The sequence below is a fragment of the Arachis ipaensis genome, chromosome B8 (assembly GCF_059453495.1).
Source record: "Arachis ipaensis isolate K30076 ecotype BB chromosome B8, ASM5945349v1, whole genome shotgun sequence".
Lineage (NCBI taxonomy): Eukaryota > Viridiplantae > Streptophyta > Magnoliopsida > Fabales > Fabaceae > Arachis > Arachis ipaensis.
In genome coordinates this window covers 87,677,741-87,697,324 of record NC_142443.1, presented here as the reverse complement: position 1 = coordinate 87,697,324, position 19,584 = coordinate 87,677,741, and the positions used below count along the sequence as shown (strand labels likewise).

At 38.2% G+C, this 19,584-nt stretch overlaps 1 protein-coding gene across 1 annotated transcript; it reads right to left on the bottom strand.

The window, feature by feature from the left end:
• Positions 1-18,591: 18,591 nt before the first annotated feature.
• LOC107607064 (uncharacterized) lies at positions 18,592-18,918 on the bottom strand. The gene has a single exon (XM_088495655.1). The coding sequence runs from the start codon at positions 18,916-18,918 to the stop codon at positions 18,592-18,594; it is 327 nt and encodes a 108-aa protein (XP_088351781.1).
• Positions 18,919-19,584: the final 666 nt, after the last annotated feature.

Below are 19,584 nucleotides of genomic sequence, written 5' to 3'. Positions count from 1 at the left end.
AACTTCATATACGATTAATATATTGTTTGATTAAGAAAGATACTGCTTGGATGGTAAACCATGTATAGTAATATTAATTTAATTAATTTTGTTACAAAATATTAATGATAAAATAGCAACCAATTATGTTATTTTTATTTCTGTACCTGTGGCAGTTCTATTGCCATGCGCTTCCATTCCTGCATTTTTAAAAAGTAAAATATAATTATTAAGAACGAATTCAATTTATAACAAAGAAATTTAAATGATGTCATCGTGTTACCCGTAACAGATTGATGATAAGTGGTAGCTCTGGCCATTTGTCTAATTGCAGTCAATCTGGCTACCCCTATGTTTGTAGTTAATCGGGCACCTCCACCAGTGTTTGGCATTGAAGTTGTATCAGTTGATATGGCAACTTGTTTTCCTTGTTGAATCATCTCCCGATAACTTGCACGTCTTCTAGCCAGGTATTGTTGTCTCTGTTCTTCGGTCATGTTCTGTCTTCTTCGCCTAGCATAATCTGTCCAACTGGGTCGACGTTGACGTGGCTGTGGATTTCGTGAAGTTTCCATTTTTATTTGTCAGAAAGATAGGAATAATATGCAGAGGAAAAACGTTTGTGAGAGCACGATTGAAAGGGAAAGAGTCTCTTAAGAGTTGAAAGTGAGTTAGTTTTTAAAGCGAGTACTTAGTAGTAGCAGTTTTTTACAATTTTAAAATATATCGTGGGTTGATGGGAATCAGTTTGACATTCTATCGTGGAGTAAATTCTTTCCTTGATAAAAAATAAGAAATATGGAGGATGTAGTAAGAGTTTTTTTATATATTGAATCCAGTGTCTAAATAAAAAAATAACCAGGGATAAAATAGTAAGAAAAAATTGTATACCAAGTTTTTTTATATATCTGTAAATCTGTAAATTTAATTAATGAGTACACTTTTATCTGTAAATTTTGTTTAAAAAATAAATATTGGACATAAAAAATATGTAAACTATGTGTTGTAGATTTAATTATTTCGATACTTTAAATACTATTGTCCCATTGAAATAACTATTAATAAAATAAATATATTATTTTATATACTATCAATTATTGAACTATAATGATATATATTGATCACTTATATACTATTGTATTATGGACTATTATGTATAAAAAATACTTATTAAAAAATTGTAAATAAAAAATCATAAATAATTAATTTTTTGTTGAGGTAAGTTATTTATTTAGATTATTATTATGATTGTAGTATAATGTTATTTATATTAATTATTTATTTTTTAATAATTTTTAAAAATTATCATGAATAATTATTATAGATAAAAATACATTTAATAAATTTAATTTCAAAATATTATGTCTTTTGAGTACGTGGTGTCAGTTTCATCTATTAGAAATAGTTCAGTTTTTAAGGTTTGTCATGAGTCAACTCATTTTGGTTTAAAAAAGAAACAGGGGTAAAATAGGAAGAAAGATTTGGATACCAAACTTCCATATCCCCATTATATATTGGTATAGATATATATGCAAAACAAGAAAATGCAACTAAAATTCCTAAAAGACCTAAAAATGAAATGCAAAAGTGTTGAAATGCCAACTGGTCAGACGACCTCCCCACACTTAAAAGTTTGCACCGTCCTCAGTGCACTCAAAGATGAGCAAGGGGGTATGACGACTTTCCGAGTTGCCACCTTCAGCTGGTGGATTGGTACACGAAATTGTGATTACACTTTTCACAACTCCGCACAAGTAACCAGCAACTGCACTGGGTCGTCCAAGTAATACCTTACGTGAGTAAGGGTCGATCCCATGGAGATTATCGGCGTGAAGAAAGGTATGGTTATCTTGTAAATCTTAGTCAGGAAATTAATGATAAGAATGATTTTGTTTATGAAAAGTAAATAACATGAAATAAATGGTACTTGTGATTCAGTAATGAGGAACAGGTCGAGGTTCTGGAGATGCTCTGTTGTCTGAATCTCTACTTTCCTACTGTCTTCTTCTCCAAACACGCATGGCTTCCTTCAATGGCAAGCTGTATGATCATCTCGGATGAAAAACACCAGGTACAGCTACCGCACGGCTACCACGAAGGTTCTAATCCCATGGACTCGGTCCGTGGATTAGAGACCCAAGAGATACGCACTCAAGCTGTCGCCTAATGACTACGTTGAGCTTAGGTAGAACGGAAGTGGTTGTCAGGCACGCGTTCATAAATTTGAGAATGATAATGAGTTTCACGGATCATCATATTTTCTATATTGAAGTATGAGTGAGTATCTTAGAACAGAATCAAGTGTGATTGAATAGAAATTAGTAGTAATTGCATTGAAACACAGCAGAGCCCCTCACCCCCACCTATAGGGTTTAGAGACTCATGTAGTAGGAGATACAATATGAAATGTAAAATGTCATAAGTTGCAAAATGAATCTCTAAAAGTAGTTTTTATACTAAACTAGTAACTTAGGTTTACAGAAAATGAGTAACTAAGTGCAGATAGTACAAAAATCCACTTCCGGGGTCCACTTGGTGTGTGCTTGGGCTGAGCATTGAAGCTTTCACGTGCATAGGCCATTATAGGGGTTAAACGCCAGCTTGGGTGCCAGTTTGGGTGTTTAACTCCAGTTTTGGTACCAGTTCTGGTGTTTTACTCCAAAAGGGTCTCTAGCTGGTGTTTAACGCCAGTTTGGGCCAACAAATCTCAGGCAAAGTTTGGACTATTATATATTACTGGAAATCCCAAGATGTCTACTTTCCAACGAAATTGAGAGCGCGCCAATTGGGCTTTTGTAGCTCCAAAAAATCCACTTTGAGTGCAGGAGGGTCAGGATCCAACAGCATCTGCAATCCTTTTTCAGCCTCTCAATCAGATTTTTGCTCAGGTCCCTCAATTTCAGCCAGAAAATACCTGAAATTATAGAAAAACACACAAACTCATAGTTAAGTCCAGAAATGTGATTTTTGCATAAAAACTAATAAAAATATAATAAAAAGTAATTAAAACATACTAAAAACTACCTAAAAACAATGCCAAAAAGGGTATAAATTATTCGCTCATTACAATACCAAACTTAAATTGTTGCTTGTCCCCAAGCAACTAAAAACAAGATAGGATAAAAAGAAGAGAATATACAATAAATTTCAAAAATATCAATGAAGATTAGTTTCAATTAGATGGGCGGGACTAGCAGCTTTTTGCTTCTGAACAATTTTGGCATCTCACTTTATCCTTTGAAGTTCAGAATGATTGGCATCTATAGGAACTCAGAATTCAGATAGTGTTATTGATTCTCCTAGTTCAGTATGTTGATTCTTGAACACAGCTACTTTATGAGTCTTGGTCGTGACCCTAAGCATTTTGTTTTCCAGTATTACCACCGGATACATAAATGCCACAGACACATGACTGAGTGAACCTTTTCAGATTGTGACTCACCTTTGCTAGAGTCCCCAGTTAGAGGTGCCTAGAGCTCCTAAGCACACTCTTTTGCCTTGGACCACGGCTTTAACCACTCAGTCTCAAGCTTTTCATTTGGACCTTCATGACACAAGCACATGGTTAGGGACAGCTTGATTTAGCCGCTTAGGCCAAGATTTTATTCCTTTGGGCCCTCCTATCCATTAATGCTCAAAGCCTTGGATCCTTTTTACCCTTGTGATAGCACGGAAACTTGTCTCTCAACAATTTTCCTTTGGCAAGTATACCGAATTGTCGTCAAGTAAAAACTCACAATAGAGTGAGGTCGAATCCCACAGGGATTGATTGGTCAAGCAACTTTAATTAGAGGAATGTTCTAGTTGAGCGAAGCAGAATTTGGTTTGAGAGTTGCAGGAAATTAAATGGCGGGAAAGTAAATAGCAGAAAATGTAATTGCTGGAAGTAAAGAGCTGAAAGTAAATGACGAAAAGTAAATTGCAGAATTGTAAATGGGAATGGGGAAGATGCTCATAAAAGTAAATTGCAGAAATTAAAGAGAATGGGTAAGATCAGAAATGGGGGTTCATTGGGCTTAGGAGATGTTGCATTCTCCGGATCAACTTCATTTCCATCTCTTCCTCAATCAATGCATTCATTGATCTCCTTGGCAATCTTAAGTGATTGAATTCCAATGCCTTGGCAGTTCAATCTCTCAAATCTTGATCAATAGCCAATTCCTTGGTCAATTGCTTATGAGAAGAGATGAAGTATGGTCACTGATTATACCACATGCATTCCCAAATCAAGTGTTGGTAGGATTATAGTCACCATACCCAACCAAACCCAATTTGGTCCAACATGAGAAAGCATTTCTAGCATGATCTCTTCATTCCTCTTCCAAGGTTCAGAAGAGATCCAAGTATGAATAGCTTCTTTTCCAAGATAACTACCCAATTGGATGAAGATTAAAAGCTTTCTAGTAAAATCAAGAGAAAAGATAGAAGAAGAGTAATGAAAACTAGTATTGATCCATCAAATTACAACAGAGCTCCCTAACCCAATGAAAGGGGTTTAGTTGTTCATAGCTCTGGAAATGAAAAACAAAGATGGAGAATAAATCATGAAAACTAGAACTAGAAGTGCAGAGAAAGTAAATTATACAGAGAGTAGTTCTCAATTTCCCATCCCCCAAAAGCTGCTTTCTAATTCAAAACTATCCCTATATATACTATTCTTCTGATCTTCTAGTTGGTTTTTCAAGTCTTGGATATGGGCCTTTGGATCTTGAGTTTGAAGCAGTTATACTGTTCAGTGGGCTTAGCTTTACTTGCAGAGAGAAAGTGTGAAGTAGGCAGGGTGTTTAGCTCAGGACGTTAGTGGCGTTAACATTAAGTGAGAGTGTGGGTTCGAGAACGTTAGTGGCAATCACCTTTCTCACTAACGTTCCTCACCCAGGGATGATCCACGTTAACTTCAACGTTAGTGGCACCAACGTGACCACTAACGTTGCCTCTTGGTCCTTCACACACGTTATTGGGGCTCACCTTTTCCAATAACGTTGAGAGTCCTCCCTTCCCCTTACGTTAGAGTCCACGTTAGCTTAGTTAACGTGGCTCTTAACGTAGGCTTGCCAATCCTTCGAGAACGTTAGTGACACTTACCTTTGTCACTAACGTTCCAAGGTGCCTCTTCTTCCCACGTTAGAGTTCACGTTAACTAAGTTAACGTGGCTTCTAATGTGGTAATGATAGCCATCTCCAACGTTAGTGACAAAGGTGAGTGTCACCAACGTTGGCTCATCATCCTATCCTCAACGTTAGCTTCCACGTTAACTAAGTTAACGTGGGAGTTAACGTAGCTCATGGTGGCTCATTGTGGCTCATTCCAACGTTAGTGAAAAAGGTGAGTGTCAATAACGTTGGCGATTGTTTGCTTTCTCTACGTTAGCTTCCACATTAACTAAGTTAACATGGGAGTTAACGTAGCTCAAGGTGGCTTAGCCCAACCTTAGTGACAATCATGAGTGTCACTAACGTTGGCCACTCTTTTGCTTCCCAACGTTAGAGTCCACGTTAACTAAGTTAACATGGAGGCTAACGTGGCCAATATGAGCTTGGTCCAACGTTAGTGACAAAGGTGAGTGTCACTAACGTTGGCTCCACTTTCTTTCTTCCACGTTAGAGTTCATGTTAAATTAGTTAACGTGACTCTTAACGTGGGCTATGATGGCTTCGAGGACGTTATTGGCGATTACTTTTCTCATTAATGTTGCAAGCTTGCTCCCATTCCACGTTAGTGGTCACGTTAGTTAGACTAACGTGGCTGCTAACGTGGTTCTTTCTTGCTTCCTTTGTCCTGAAATCAAGCAATAAAGTGCATCAAAATTCTAATCCACATTATGAGACATGCATCATCCAATTTGTCATCTAATTCATGCAAAATTCTCATGAAATCATGTAAAGTGCACAATGTATGCTTAAATCAAGATGTAAGTGAAATTCTACCCAAAACTTGCTTATTTCCTAAGAAAATGCATGAAACTACCCTTAAACAGTAAAGAAAAGGTCAGTGAAACTGGCCAAAATGCCCTGGCATCACCTTGCCTTTTAGTTTAAGGGGTTATTGGCTTTTTCTGCTTGCTTTTTCTTTTTCTTTCTGTTTCTTAAGTTTTTTTTCGCAAGCTTTGTTTTTCACTGCTTTTTCTTGCGTCAAGAATCAATTTTATGATTTTTTAGATTATCAATAACATTTCTCTTTTTTCATTATTCTTTCAAGAGCCAAAAATTTTAACATTCATTAACTTTACTATCAAAAATATGCACTGTTCAAGCATCCATTCAGAAAACAAAAAGTATTGTCACCACATTAAAATAATTAAACTAATTTCAAGATAAATTTCGAAATTATGTATTTCTTGTTCTTTTGCAAATAAAAACATTTTTCTTTTAAGAAAGGTGAGGGATTCATGGAATCATTCATAGCTTTAAGACATAGACACTAAACGCTAATAATCATGTAATAAAAATAAAAACAAGATAGAAACTAAACATAAAAGCAGACAAATAACAATAAAGGAAAGGGAATTAAAGACATAAAAATAAATGACTCTAAAACTAATGCTCATGTAACTCTTAAAATAGGTCTCTAATAATAAAAGTTATCACAGAGTTAGGACTCAACAACCTTTATTTTGAGAGATACATGCTCCTTCAATCTGTGGGACGTCTAGCTCTTCAAGGGGAAGCTTCTAGCGCTTTAGCTCTTGTATCTCATGCCCTTTTTTCTCTTGTTCTTTGAGCAGTTTGCAGAGCATGCTATTTTGATTCTGCTGCTTTTCTTTGAGTTGATCCATAGCTTCTTGCAGCTTGGTGACAGATGCCTCTAAGCGGGCCCAATATTCAAATTGAGGAATTTCTGGGAGGAGCTCATGCGCCCTCCCCTTGATGGAGTTGTCTTGAGCTTGAGGTCCATCCATCACCTTTTTGATGATTGGGCATTCAACTGGGATATATTCATCCACACCCATCTCTACCCCCGCATCTTTACATAACAGACTAATCAAGCTTGGGTAAGCCAATTTAGCATCAATAGATTCCTTGTTTGCAAATATGTAAATTTCACCAGGAAGTAACTGATGAATCTCTACTTCTTTCCCTAGCATAATAGAGTGAATCATCACTGCTCTCTTGACAGTGACTTCAGAACAATTGCTGGTTGGGAGTATAGAACGCCCAATGAAATCCAGCCCTTGTTTCAAATCTGCCCTTGGATCTCCGGGTATTCATCTTCTTCCAGATTGAACTTAACTTCCAGGATCACTGATCTTCTGCACACAATTTTGAAGTAATTGTCTGCATGTTCTTTGGTGCATAAATTCTCATGCATCCAACGTGGTTTTGGATTTCTTTCTTTCTTGTCTTTTAAAGTGGTTTGTCTTCCTTTGGGAGCCATGAGATTAGTTTGTTTTAGCTCAGGGATCACGAAAATCACACCAAACTTAGAGATTTGCTTGCCCTTAAGCAAAAATAAAATGAAAGAAGATAAATAGATGGAGAGAAAGATTCGAATGATGAGTGAAGAGGGCTGACCGAATGTGTATTTAAAAGGGAGGGAGGGAATGGGTTTCGAATTATTTTTGAAAAAGATAAGATAGAAAGATATGATTGATAACAAAATACGATTTGTAAAATATGAAAGATTTGAAAAAGATATGCGGAAGTTAAATCTGAATTTTTGTTAATGCACCTAAGAAATAAAAGATAAGATGGATGAATTAAAAAGATTTGGAAAGAAATTGGAAAGGTAAAGGAGTTTTTCTTTTTAAAAACATTTTGAAAGGGGATTGAAAAGAATTTAAAAATTATTAAAAAAATTTTGGAATAGGAAATTGAAAGATGAATATTTGTAATATTTTTATGCAGAAAATTATGAATTAAAACATGAAAATTCGAAAAAATTTGAATTGGAAATGAAATTACCTCCCCCTTGCTGTTTTGGCGTTTAACGCCCATCTGGTGGCCATTTTGGGCGTTTAACGCCCAGCCAGGTACCCTGGCTGGCGTTAAACGCCAGAAATCCTTTGTTACTGGGTTTATTTCTGAACACCCTGGATGCTGCTGTTTCTAGCGTTAAATGCCCAGAATGGTAGCCATTCTGGCGTTTAACGCCCAAAACGCCCCTTTACTGGTGTTTTGACGCCAGTGAGCTCTTTTTCTCTGTGATTCTTCTGCTTTATGTTCTGAACCTCCATTTTCCTGATTTATTCACTGAAATGTATTAACTAACATGAACAACAAAATTAAATAGACTTATATAATTATTATAAACATCTAATTTTTTATAATGGCTAGGTTGCCTCCCAGCAAGCGCTTCTTTACTGTCTTTAGCTGGACTTTTGCTGAGCGTTTAATTTAGTCTCAGTTTTGAGCAATCTTGCTCAACATTCCCTTCAAGATAATGTTTGACTCTCTGTCCATTAACAATGAAATTTTTGTCAGAGTCAATATCCTGAAGCTCTACATATCCATATAGTGACACACTTGTAATCACATATGGTTACTTCCACCGGGATTTCAATTTCCAAGGGAACAAAAGTTGAGCCTAAAGTTAAACAGCAGAACCTTCTGTCCTGGCTCAAAGACTCTAGATGATAGCTTTCTGTCATGCCACCTTTTTGCTTTCTCCTTGTAAATTTTAGCATTTTCGAAAGCATTGAGTCTGAATTCCTCTAGCTCATTCAACTGGAGTAATCTTTTCTCTCCAGCTACCTTAGCATCAAGGTTTAGGAATCTAGTTGCCCAGTAGGCTTTGTGTTCCAGTTCCACTGGCAGATGGCAGGCTTTTCCATACACAAGCTGGTATGGAGAAGTCCCTATGGGAGTCTTGAATGCGGTTCTGTATGCCCACAGAGCATCATCCAGACTTCTTGCCCAATCCCTTCTACGGGTACTTACAGTCCGTTCTAGGATTCGCTTTAGTTCTCTATTTGAGACTTCAGCCTGCCCAATTGTCTGTGGATGATATGGAGTTGCCACTTTGTGGTTAATTCCATAACAGATAAGAGCAGTGTCAAGTTGTTTATTGCAGAAATGAGTGCCTCCATCACTGATCAGTATCCTAGGGGCACCGAACCTGCTGAAGATATGCTTCTTGAGAAACTTCATCACTGTCTTAGTATCATTAATGGGTGTTGCGATTGCCTCTACCCATTTAGATACATAGTCTACTGCCACCAGAACATAAGTGTTTGAATATGATGGTGGGAAAGGCCCCATGAAGTCAATACCCCATACATCAAACAACTCAATCTCTAAGATCCCTTGCTGAGGCATGGCATAACCGTGAGGCAAATTACCAGCTCTCTGGCAACTGTCACAGTTACATACAAACTCTTGGGAGTCTCTATAAAGAGTAGGCCAGTAGAAGCCACATTGGAGAACCTTTGTGGCTGTTCGCCCACCTCCGAAATGTCCTCCATATTATGATCCATGGCAATGCCATAGGATTTTCTGTGCCTCTTCTCTAGGTACGCTTCTATGGATTATTCTGTCTGCACATCTATTAAAGAGATATGGTTCATCCCACAAATAGTACTTTGCATCAGAAACCAATTTTTTCGTTTGCTACTTACTGTACTCCTTGGGTATGAATCTCACAACTTTATAGCTTGCAATGTCTGTAACCATGGTACTTCCTGAATGGCAAAGAGTTGTTCATCTGGAAAGGTTTCAGAGATCTCAGTAGGAGGGAGGGACGCTCCTGCTACTGGTTCTATCCGGGACAAGTGATCAGCTACTTGGTTCTCAGTCCCTTTTCTGTCTCTTATTTCTATATCAAACTCTTGCAGAAGCAACACCCATCTTATGAGTCTGGGTTTTGAATCCTGCTTTGTGAGGAGATATTTAAGAGCAGCATGGTTAGTGTACACAATTACTTTTGATCCTACTAAATAAGATCTAAACTTGTCAATGGCATAAACCACTGCAAGCAACTCCTTTTTTGTGGTTGTGTAATTCGTCTGCGCGTCATTTAAAACATGGCTAGCATAATAAATGACATACAGAAGCTTATCATGCCTCTGTCCTAATACTGCACCAATGGCATGGTCATTGGCATCACACATTAGTTCAAAGGGTAATGTCCAGTCTGGTACAGAAATGACTGGTGCCGTGACCAGCTTGGCTTTCAGAGTCTCAAATACCTGCAGACACTCTGTGTCAAAGACAAATGGTGTATCAGCAGCTAGCAGATTGCTCAGAGGTTTTGCAATTTTCGAAAAATCCTTTATAAACCTCCTATAGAATCCTGCATGCCCCAGAAAGCTTCTGATTGCCTTAACATTGGCAGGTGGTGGTAACTTTTCAATTACCTCTACCTTAGCTTGATCCACCTCTATTTCCTTATTCGAAATTTTGTGCCCAAGGACAATTCTTTCAGTCACCATGAAGTGACATTTCTCCCAGTTTAAAACCAGGTTAGTCTCTTGGCACCTTTTCAGAACAAGTGCTAGATGGTCAAGACAGGAGCTGAATGAGTTTCCAGATATTGAGAAGATATAGAGCATGCATCTCTGAAAGGTTGCAGGTGCATTGCACAGACCAAATGGCATCCTTCTGTAGGCAAACACTCCAGATGGACATGTGAATGCTGTTTTCTCTTGGTCCTGAGGATCTACTGCAATTTGGTTGTACCTGAATAGCCATCTAAAAAGCAGTAGTATTCATGACCTGTTAGTCTCTCTAGCATCTGATCTATGAATGGTAAAGGAAAATTATCCTTTTTGGTGGCTGTATTGAGCCTTCTGTAGTCAATACACATACGCCACCCTGTAACTATTTTTGTAGGAACCAGTTCATTCTTTTTATTATGAACCACTGTCATGCCTCCCTTCTTGGGGACAACCGGGACAAGGCTCACCCAGTGGCTATCAGAAATAGGATAAATAATCCCAGCCTCTAGTATCTTAGTGACCTCTTTCTGTACCACCTCCTTCATGGCTGGATTCTGCTGCCTCTGTGGTTGAACCACTGGCTTAGCATCATCCTCCAATAGGATCTTGTGCTTGCATCTGGCTGGGCTAATGCCCTTAAGATCACTTATGGACCACCCAAGAGCTGTTTTGTGTGTCCTTAGCACCTGAATTAGTGCTTTCTCTTCCTATGGTTCTAAAGTAGAGCTTATGATTACCAGAAAAGTGTCCTCTTCTCCCAGAAATGCATATTTCAGGGAGGGTGGTAGTGGTTTGAGCTCGGGTTTAGGAGGCTTCTCCTCTTCCTAAGGAGTTTTCAGAGGTTCTTTTGTTTCCTCTGGTTCCTCCAGATCCGGTTGAACATCTTTAAAAATGTCCTCTAGCTCTGATTCGAGGCTCTCAGTCATATTGACCTCTTCCACCAGGGAGTCAATGATATCAGCGCTCATGCAGTGTTTTTATGTGTCTGGGTGCTGCATAGCTTTGACAGCATTCAACTTGAACTCATCCTCATTGACTTTCAGGGTTATCTCCCCTTTTTGGACGTCAATGAGGGTTTGTCCAGTTGGTAGTGCGCATCCTTTGGTAGTGCTCTTTAAATGATCATAACGTTCACACCATGAGCACTCTCCATGCGTGCGCGTCCTCTACATGTGCGCATGGATGTCAAATTAGCACTTCCACGCTGCTGCTCCATTCATGCTTGCACGTGCTTGTTCCCAGATGCCCCCATACACGCGTACTCGTCATGCACGCGTGCGCGTCGGTGGCGAATCTTTAATCCCATTTTTGAAAGTGTCGCATGCGCTCGTTCAAAGAGAGCATAGCGCTCTTGGCCTGAGAGCGCTGATCACACCACGTACGCGTGGATCTTCCAAAATGCTTGCCATTAGCGTCCTGTACGCGTGCGCGTCGCTAGAGTGCGTAGCGTTCTTTGAAATAGAGCGTGGCACCAATGTTCATATTGCAGGGGAATGTAGCATTCTCCAAATGGGCGCTACGTCCTCTTTTTATGCTTTTTTTCTTTTCATTTTTCCACCTGCCATCAATCAAACATGCAATCAAAGTCTCACCAAAATCATAAGGTTTTACATCATTTCATTATAATTAAGTAATTCTTGCATAAATCTCATGATAATGCATAAAATCAACAATGTTTGATTGAATCAAGATAAACATGAAATTCCAATCCAACTACTTACTTATTGTGCAAGAAATGCATGAAACCTAATGAAAACAAGTAAAAATTACTAGCAAAACTAACCTAAAATGACTTGTCATCACAACACCAAACTTAAATCTTGCTTGTCCGTAAGCAAGCAGTAGAACATGAGAAAAATGAAAGAAAACAGAAAAGCATATTTGTCCTTATTTGCAAGCACTCAGTCTAGATTCATGTGGTTTCATGCAGATTGTAATTGAATCTCTTCTTTTACTAGTTTTTAGGATTGAGATGTCCCTTTATGTGCTAACCAAGGTGCTGATGTGAAACTTGTTATTCATCCATCGTTAGTGTTTGATTTTTTTTTTGTTTTTCTTTGTTTTTCTTTTGCTGAGGAACTTATTCCTCAATTGTAGCTTAGTGTCATGTGTTGTAGTAGCTTTTTAGCTTGTTTTTCAGTCAACACATCTTCACCACAGACACTTGGCTTACAATTCTCCTTAAGAACATTGATGCCCAGCACCTCTTTGGGTTACTAAATGCCTTGTAATTAGGTTGCTCTTGATAGTGGATTTTTAGTTGATAATCCTGGATTAGTTATTCCAAGTTATCAAGTTTTAAAATACTCCTCATAACCTAATTATCCAAGAAGATTCTAATACAAAAGCATCACAGGCATGTGTCTTAAGGTCCAAGCTATTGGTGTCTAGCTTTATTCTTTGTTTCTTTCATTTTTTGTTTCCAATTCTTGGCTTTTCTTCCTTTCCTTCTTACTCTTTCTTTTTCCAAGGATCTTTATGTACCAAGATTTCACAGACAGTCCTAAGTTCATACTTAAAGAGAACACTCTACCCTTTTTCTTTATTCGTGAGCCTACTTGAACAATCTAGCACATACCACCACTAAACTTTATTCTCATTCCTATTAAATTGGACAATTTCACTTTCTGTTTCAACATTTCCTTTTATTTATACAGAGGAGGAACAAGACATACATTCAAGTAGGATGAGTGATGCACAAGCAAACAATCATAATAATACAGAACAGGAAGACTTATTCAAAAACATAAAGGTGCAGAACATATAAGCTTAATCATAGAAGTGAAAAACACAAAAACTTGGAAGGCATATCATTTTTCAGATGTGCATCTTTCTTATTTACTAAGATTATGAAAGGAACTCCACCACCTCTAATTTTTGTGCTCTTTTCCTTTGCTAGACTCTCCTTTCTTTTATGGCTCCTGCTTCTTCTTCTTTTTTGTTTCTTGTTGTTCTTTAGCAGGGCATCTCTGATCCCAAGAATGGTCTATCTGATCCCAGAGTCCAACCTCCTTCAATCTTTGCTCCATTCTTTCTATATTTCTCTTAGCTCTTGCTCTTTGATTTTCTACTAATTTATGACACTGGACAAATGGTTTGATTTCTTGGTTCACCACTGGCATGCCGCAGGCTACGTAGTTTAGCTTTGCTTGAGTCTCTATATCATACTCCATCCTGTCCAGATACCTATGCTCCCCAGCTGTGTGGTATATGGTCTTCCATTGATAAAGATTTTGGATGTACTTCTCTTACTCAGCTTGTTGTTGAAATAATTTGTTGAATGATTCTTGAGATTGACCAGATTGTTCCTTTTGCTGTTCCAAAATTCTTGCTTGGAATTCTCTCTGCTGATCCATCATCTTCAGATGGAAATTCTCTTGCTGCTCCTGAGCCCTCATGTATTGTTCTTGCTGCTCTTGAGCCCTCATGTATTGCTGAGACTGTTCTTCAATGGCACTCTGAATTTGGCTTAAATCCATTGTGCTAGAAGCTTGTCCCTCTTCTATTTGTGGTATCCTCCTTCTTCCTTGAGGTTTACTAGTTTTACTAGTCTTTTTCTTTGTTTTTATTAGGTTTTATGCACTTTCTTGCATTGTAAGTAAGTAATTTGGAGTGGAATTGCATGTTTTGTTAAATCAACCAACCACCCTTTAATTGATACAAAATCATGAGGTCTAAGCTAAAATTAATCGAATTATGAATGAACTTTAAACTTTGTGAATTTGGTGATACTTTGATTGGTTGATTTGATTACTTGTAGGTGAAGAAAGAAGAAAATAAGAAAAGCGTGGCCTAAGGAGCGTGCCCAAAGGAAAAGAAAAGCATGGCATCATCAAAGAAGGATGGAAGCCAAGTTGAGTGAGTGAATCGAGCTTCACAAGGAATAAAAAGAGAAAGCAAGGCACAAAGCTTAGTTCACTTAGTTAACTGAGCACCAAAGAAAGCAAGGCAAGGACATAAAGCTCAGTTCACTAAGTGAGCTTTATTGGGGGTTCTCCAAAATTAATTCAAAGCAAAATTCCAAGGAGTGAAGCTACAAGGTATCGAACTCATGACCCAAGGAAAGCAAGGAACTCTCCTTGCAAGGAAAATAAGAGAAAAATGCCAAAAAGCCTTCCACAAGGTTCGAACACAGAACCTCACGCTACTTAGCTTGTAAGAAAAATAAGCCAAAGTGAGTTGGCTAGGATTCGAACCTGGGAGCTCATGCAAGACAAGGGAGGAGCGCTACTCTTTGTGAAAGGAAAATGAGCCAAGATGGCTCTCCCAAGGTTCGAACTAGGAAGCTTCATGAAAGGCAAGGAAGGAGCAATCCACTCTTCCAAGGAAATCAGCATCCAAATTGCATCCACCAAGAGTCGAACCTGGGAGCATGAAGCCAAGGCAAAGCGCTACAATGGGGAGCTCAGTTGGCTTTCCCAACTGAGTGCTACTCTCCTCCCATCCCCCTCACTTTGGCACAACAAGAAGCACACCAAGTAGCTTGTCATGCGCGCAAGTGACACGGCCAGAAAGCTGAGACACGCACAATGGGAAGCACCAACGCAAGACATAGAGCTCAGTTCAATTTTCCAACTGAGTTCTATTGAAGAGCAACTTGAACAAGGCTGGGCGCGCACCGAATTGGGCAACACAAAGCAACATTGGGCACTCAGTTTGGTATTTGAACTGAGCCGTCCCCTGGGAGGTGCACCATGGGCCAAAATCCATAAAAAATCCAAATTAACTCATTTCTTCACCAAATTTTAGAGCCCACCCAAATTCTTAGATCTAAATTAGGAAGTGTATAAATAGGTGTTAGTTTGATTTAGAAAAAAAAAAGCTTTTTACCTTTTGCTTCTTGGAGAATTTTTCATCTTTGTAATTTTGAGAGTTTTATTTTGGTTTTGGATTTCTGAGAATTTGGAAGGAGAATTGATCTCTCTTCTTCCTTGTTCTTGCTTAAGCACTCTTTACTTCTTGTTTTGAATCTTGGGTGAAGAATTGAAGAAATTCTGTTTCAATCTCACCTTGAGATATCTTGTTTTATCTTTCTGCATATTTCTAAGAAACTTTGATTTACATTACAAATTCTGTTTACTGCTTCCTCACTTCTACTACTTCTGCAACTTACTTTTCCATTTCTTTTGCAATTGTTCTTGTTGGATCAAGGAAGAATTTGAGATCTAGACTTGTTTTCTAGTCTCTTTCACTCCTGAAATCTTTAATTTCTCTTTTAAATTTCTGCAATTGAGCTACATTTACTGTCTTTTAATTCTTCAAGCATTTTTACTTTTCTGTTTGGGATCTACTCAAATTCAATTCATCTTTTGCTTTTCTGTTTAATGCAATCTACTTCTGCTTGTTTAATTTTCTGCAATCCCAGCTCCCAATTCCTTTTACAATTCAAGCAATTTATATTCCTTGCACCTTAAGATTCAGTTATTTACATTTCTTGCAATCTAAGTTTCTGCAATTAAATTTACTTGTTCTTTAAGATTCAGCACTTTTATTTTCTGTTCCCTTTAATTTACTGCAATTCTTCCCTCTCCCTTTACAATTCATGCAATCTAGCTTCTGTTAATTACAAACCACTCAAACCAATACTTGATTTGCTTGACTAAATCAACCACTAAACTAAAATTGCTCAATCCTTCAATCCTTGTGGGATCGACCTCACTTATGTGAGTTATTATCACTTGATGCGACCGGGTACACTTGCCAGTTAGTTTTGGGTGTTGGAATTTTGTTTTCCAAAATATCCATCATTACACAGCCGTAATATGGTACTTGGGTGACCAAGTCTGCTTGATTTGCTGCCGTCCTCAGCCATCTCTTGGAAGCTGTCTCCTATAAGTTGTGGGACATTGATTTCTTCCCCTTTGAGTATGTAGTGCACCATGATTGCTCTCTTCACTGTAACTTCTGAAGTGCTTCCCATGGGGAGTATTGATCTTCTCACTATTTCGTACCAACCCTTGTCCTCAGGTGAGAGATCGATTCTCTTCAAGTGGCTTGGATCCCCAATTAAATTTCTTTCCCAGTCTTTGCCTTCCAGACATATACCATTCACTAGCTCATTAAGGTCATTCTCGCCCTTCATTATTTCGTCAAAATTGGGCTCTCTGAAAGGGATTGTTCTTATTTGTAAAACCCTAATGATTGCTACTGGGCTAAAGTCTACTTCAACTCCGCTAACAAAACTTTTGTAGGGGGCTAGTTTTTCTTTGCCATACTGTATTTGCATAGAAATCCCTTATCATAGTTGTACTTATGTCTGTAAGTGGCTCGCACAGGAGTTCCCATCTTCTCTTTTAAATTTCGTTCCTTATCATGGGGTATTCACCTTCCTTCAACTTGAATCCAATATATGGAATAACTTCTTTCTCCTCTATCTACCCGTAATATTTAACCCGTCAAATTTAGATTTAAATCTCTTGTCATCATAGGTGGTTGGTTCAGCTTCAGCCGGTTGCTTCCCTTTTCTCCTTCTGGAACTTGATGAAGCCATTAAATGTGGAAGGAGGGAGCATGAATTCACAACTTCAAGCACAAGAAAAATTATGAGCACGGTTGGAGGTGATGAGGTAGGATTAGGAAGAAACTTTTGGACAGAACACAGTTTAAGAAGAAAAAGGTAGAGCTCTTGTGAGCACGGTTTCTTACTGTGAAAGAACAAGGACTTAGGATGTATGAGAAAGGCAAAAATCTATTTGATTATGAAAGGTGATGAGTTAAGTAGAAGTGTGAGAGCAACAGAAAAGTCACTTGTGAATTTAAAGCATGAAATTGAATTAGTAAAGCAAGACAAAGAGGTTGGTGGTTCGGCCATATTAAAATAGATGGTGAGGATTGAGCAAGTATTGGTGAAGATGGACGGCTCTTATGAGGAGGTGGAATGAAGATAAGGATTGAGGTTGGTAGTGGGGGCATTATGTGAGGGTTCGGTTATTGCATGAGGGGCACCATTATTCTTGCCAATGCATGTTAAGGTGCTCTGCCCAAGGCACAAGGCTCCAAGCCATGTGATTCCTTATGTTGTTTAGTTTCTTGTGATGGCTATACCTTGCATTGTTCTGTCCTTTCCCTCACCCTTCTTTTCCTCATATCTGTCCACCTTAGCAAAACAACAAAAATTGAATTGACATAAGTGGCGGCAATTCAATTAAAAATGATATAGCTACAGGAATTGAAAATTTTTTATTAAATGTTCCTTATAGTCAACCGTGAGCCTTGTATGCACTTGTATAGCCTTGATAGTCACCAAAAATTCAAATGGTTCATGTAAAATCCATTAGAATTTCTGTCACGGTTAATTTATAAGGAACACATTTTTTTTAAATATAAACTCAAAATGATGCAAGACATGGTTCATTCTTAATAAATTTTAGCCTTTGAATAAATTTGACCTTCTTTGAACTTCATAGCATATGTAGAACACCAAAGTTAATGTTTGGCTATATACTTCAATAAAATTAATGAGTATATATCCTAAGATGGTTATATGATCATCATGCTTGGAAAGCCAATTTTGAGTGCCTTTAGGCACACCGAACTTAGGAATCAGACATATGCTTTAAAATGTTATATGCAGCTATCAACTTTACCCATGAAAGCTCAAATTCATGCTAGAAGAACCATTAATTATTGACATTAAAATAAAAACAAGAATACTAAATCATGGGCTGCCTCCCATGGAGTGCTCTTTTACTGTCACTAGCTTGACATTGATTCTCTGTTAGGGTGGCTGATGATCATAGTGCCTCAGCTTGTCCCCTCTCACTATGAGCCTTTTTCCTGTGTTTTGATGAATAATCTCTATATGTTCCAATGATAGTATTTTATTGATAGTGTAATAATCATCAGAGTGAGGAAATGCCTCCAACTGTTGGTAGATTAGTTTCACTTTGTTTCCCTCTAAGAACTCTTCAGTTGGAATTTTCTTGTTTCGCCACCCTTTTGGAACCTTTTTCTTGCTCTTCTTTCTTTTCTTTGGTGACCCTTCTTTCTTGGAAGCAGGCCTTATATCATGGGCTTTCTTCTTAATGATCAATCTTATAACCTCTTTTTGCAATCCCTTCTCAGCCTTCTTATCCTCATGACCCTTTTGTTTCTCTTCAATGTCAGTCTTCTGCACTAAGGGTGAGTTGATGAGTGCTTCCTTGGGTTTTTCCTTCAAGTTTAAGTCTTCCTCCTCAATTCTCATGCAACCTTTCTTTTCAGCAGGATGCTGCATCTCCTTAAAGACATTTAGAATGATCTACTCATCATGTGCTCTCAAGGTCATTTCTCTTTTCTCCACATTAATAATGGCTCTTGTTGTGGCTAGGAAAGGCCTTCCTAATATGATAGAGTCGCTTCCCTCTTCATCTAGATCCAGGATCACAAAATCCACTGGAAATATAGACTTACACACCTTGACTAAGAGATTCTCAACCATTCCATTGGGAATTACCATTGATCTATCAGCAAGTTGCAAGGACATTCGTGTAGGCTTTACTTTTTCTATAGACAACCTTCTCATCATAGATAGAGGCATCAGATTGATACTTGATCCTAGATCACACAGTGCCTTGTCAATGGACATGTTGCCAATGGTGCACAGCAAAAAGAAGCTCCCGATCTTTGAGTTTTGGTGGAATGCCTCTTTGAATTACTGCACTACACTCTTGGGTCAGGACTACAGTCTCCTTCTCAATCTATCTTTTCTTCTTGTTAATGAGTTCCTTGAGAAATTTTGCATATAAAGGCATCCGCTCCAATGCTTCAGCAAGTGGGAGGTTAATCTCCAGCTTCTTAAAAACTTCTAGAAACTTGGGAAATTGTTGGTCCTTGAGCTCTCTTTGCAACCTTTGAGGGTATGGCAGAGGAGGAATGTAAGGTTTCACCTCCATCCTCTGTTCTTGTGTATGCTCTTTCATGACGTGCTTTCTTTTCCTTGGAGCTTGTAGCTCTTCCTCCTTCTTCTTGAGCTTCTCCTGGTCCTTCTCTTCAGTTGCCACTTTACTATCGACCTTCTCATTTTCCAGTGTCCTTCCACTTCTGAGTTGAATTGCTTTGCATTCTTCTTTGGGATTTGGAATGGTATCACTTGAAAAAATATTGTTTGGCCTTTCAGCTTGTCTAGCCAATTGCCCTACTTGTCTTTCAAGATTCTTCATGGTGACTTATTGGTTTTTGAATGCCAGGGCTTAATCTTTCCTTGCAGCTTCCTGTTTTTTCATAAGTTTCTCCATCATTATCTTTAGACTAG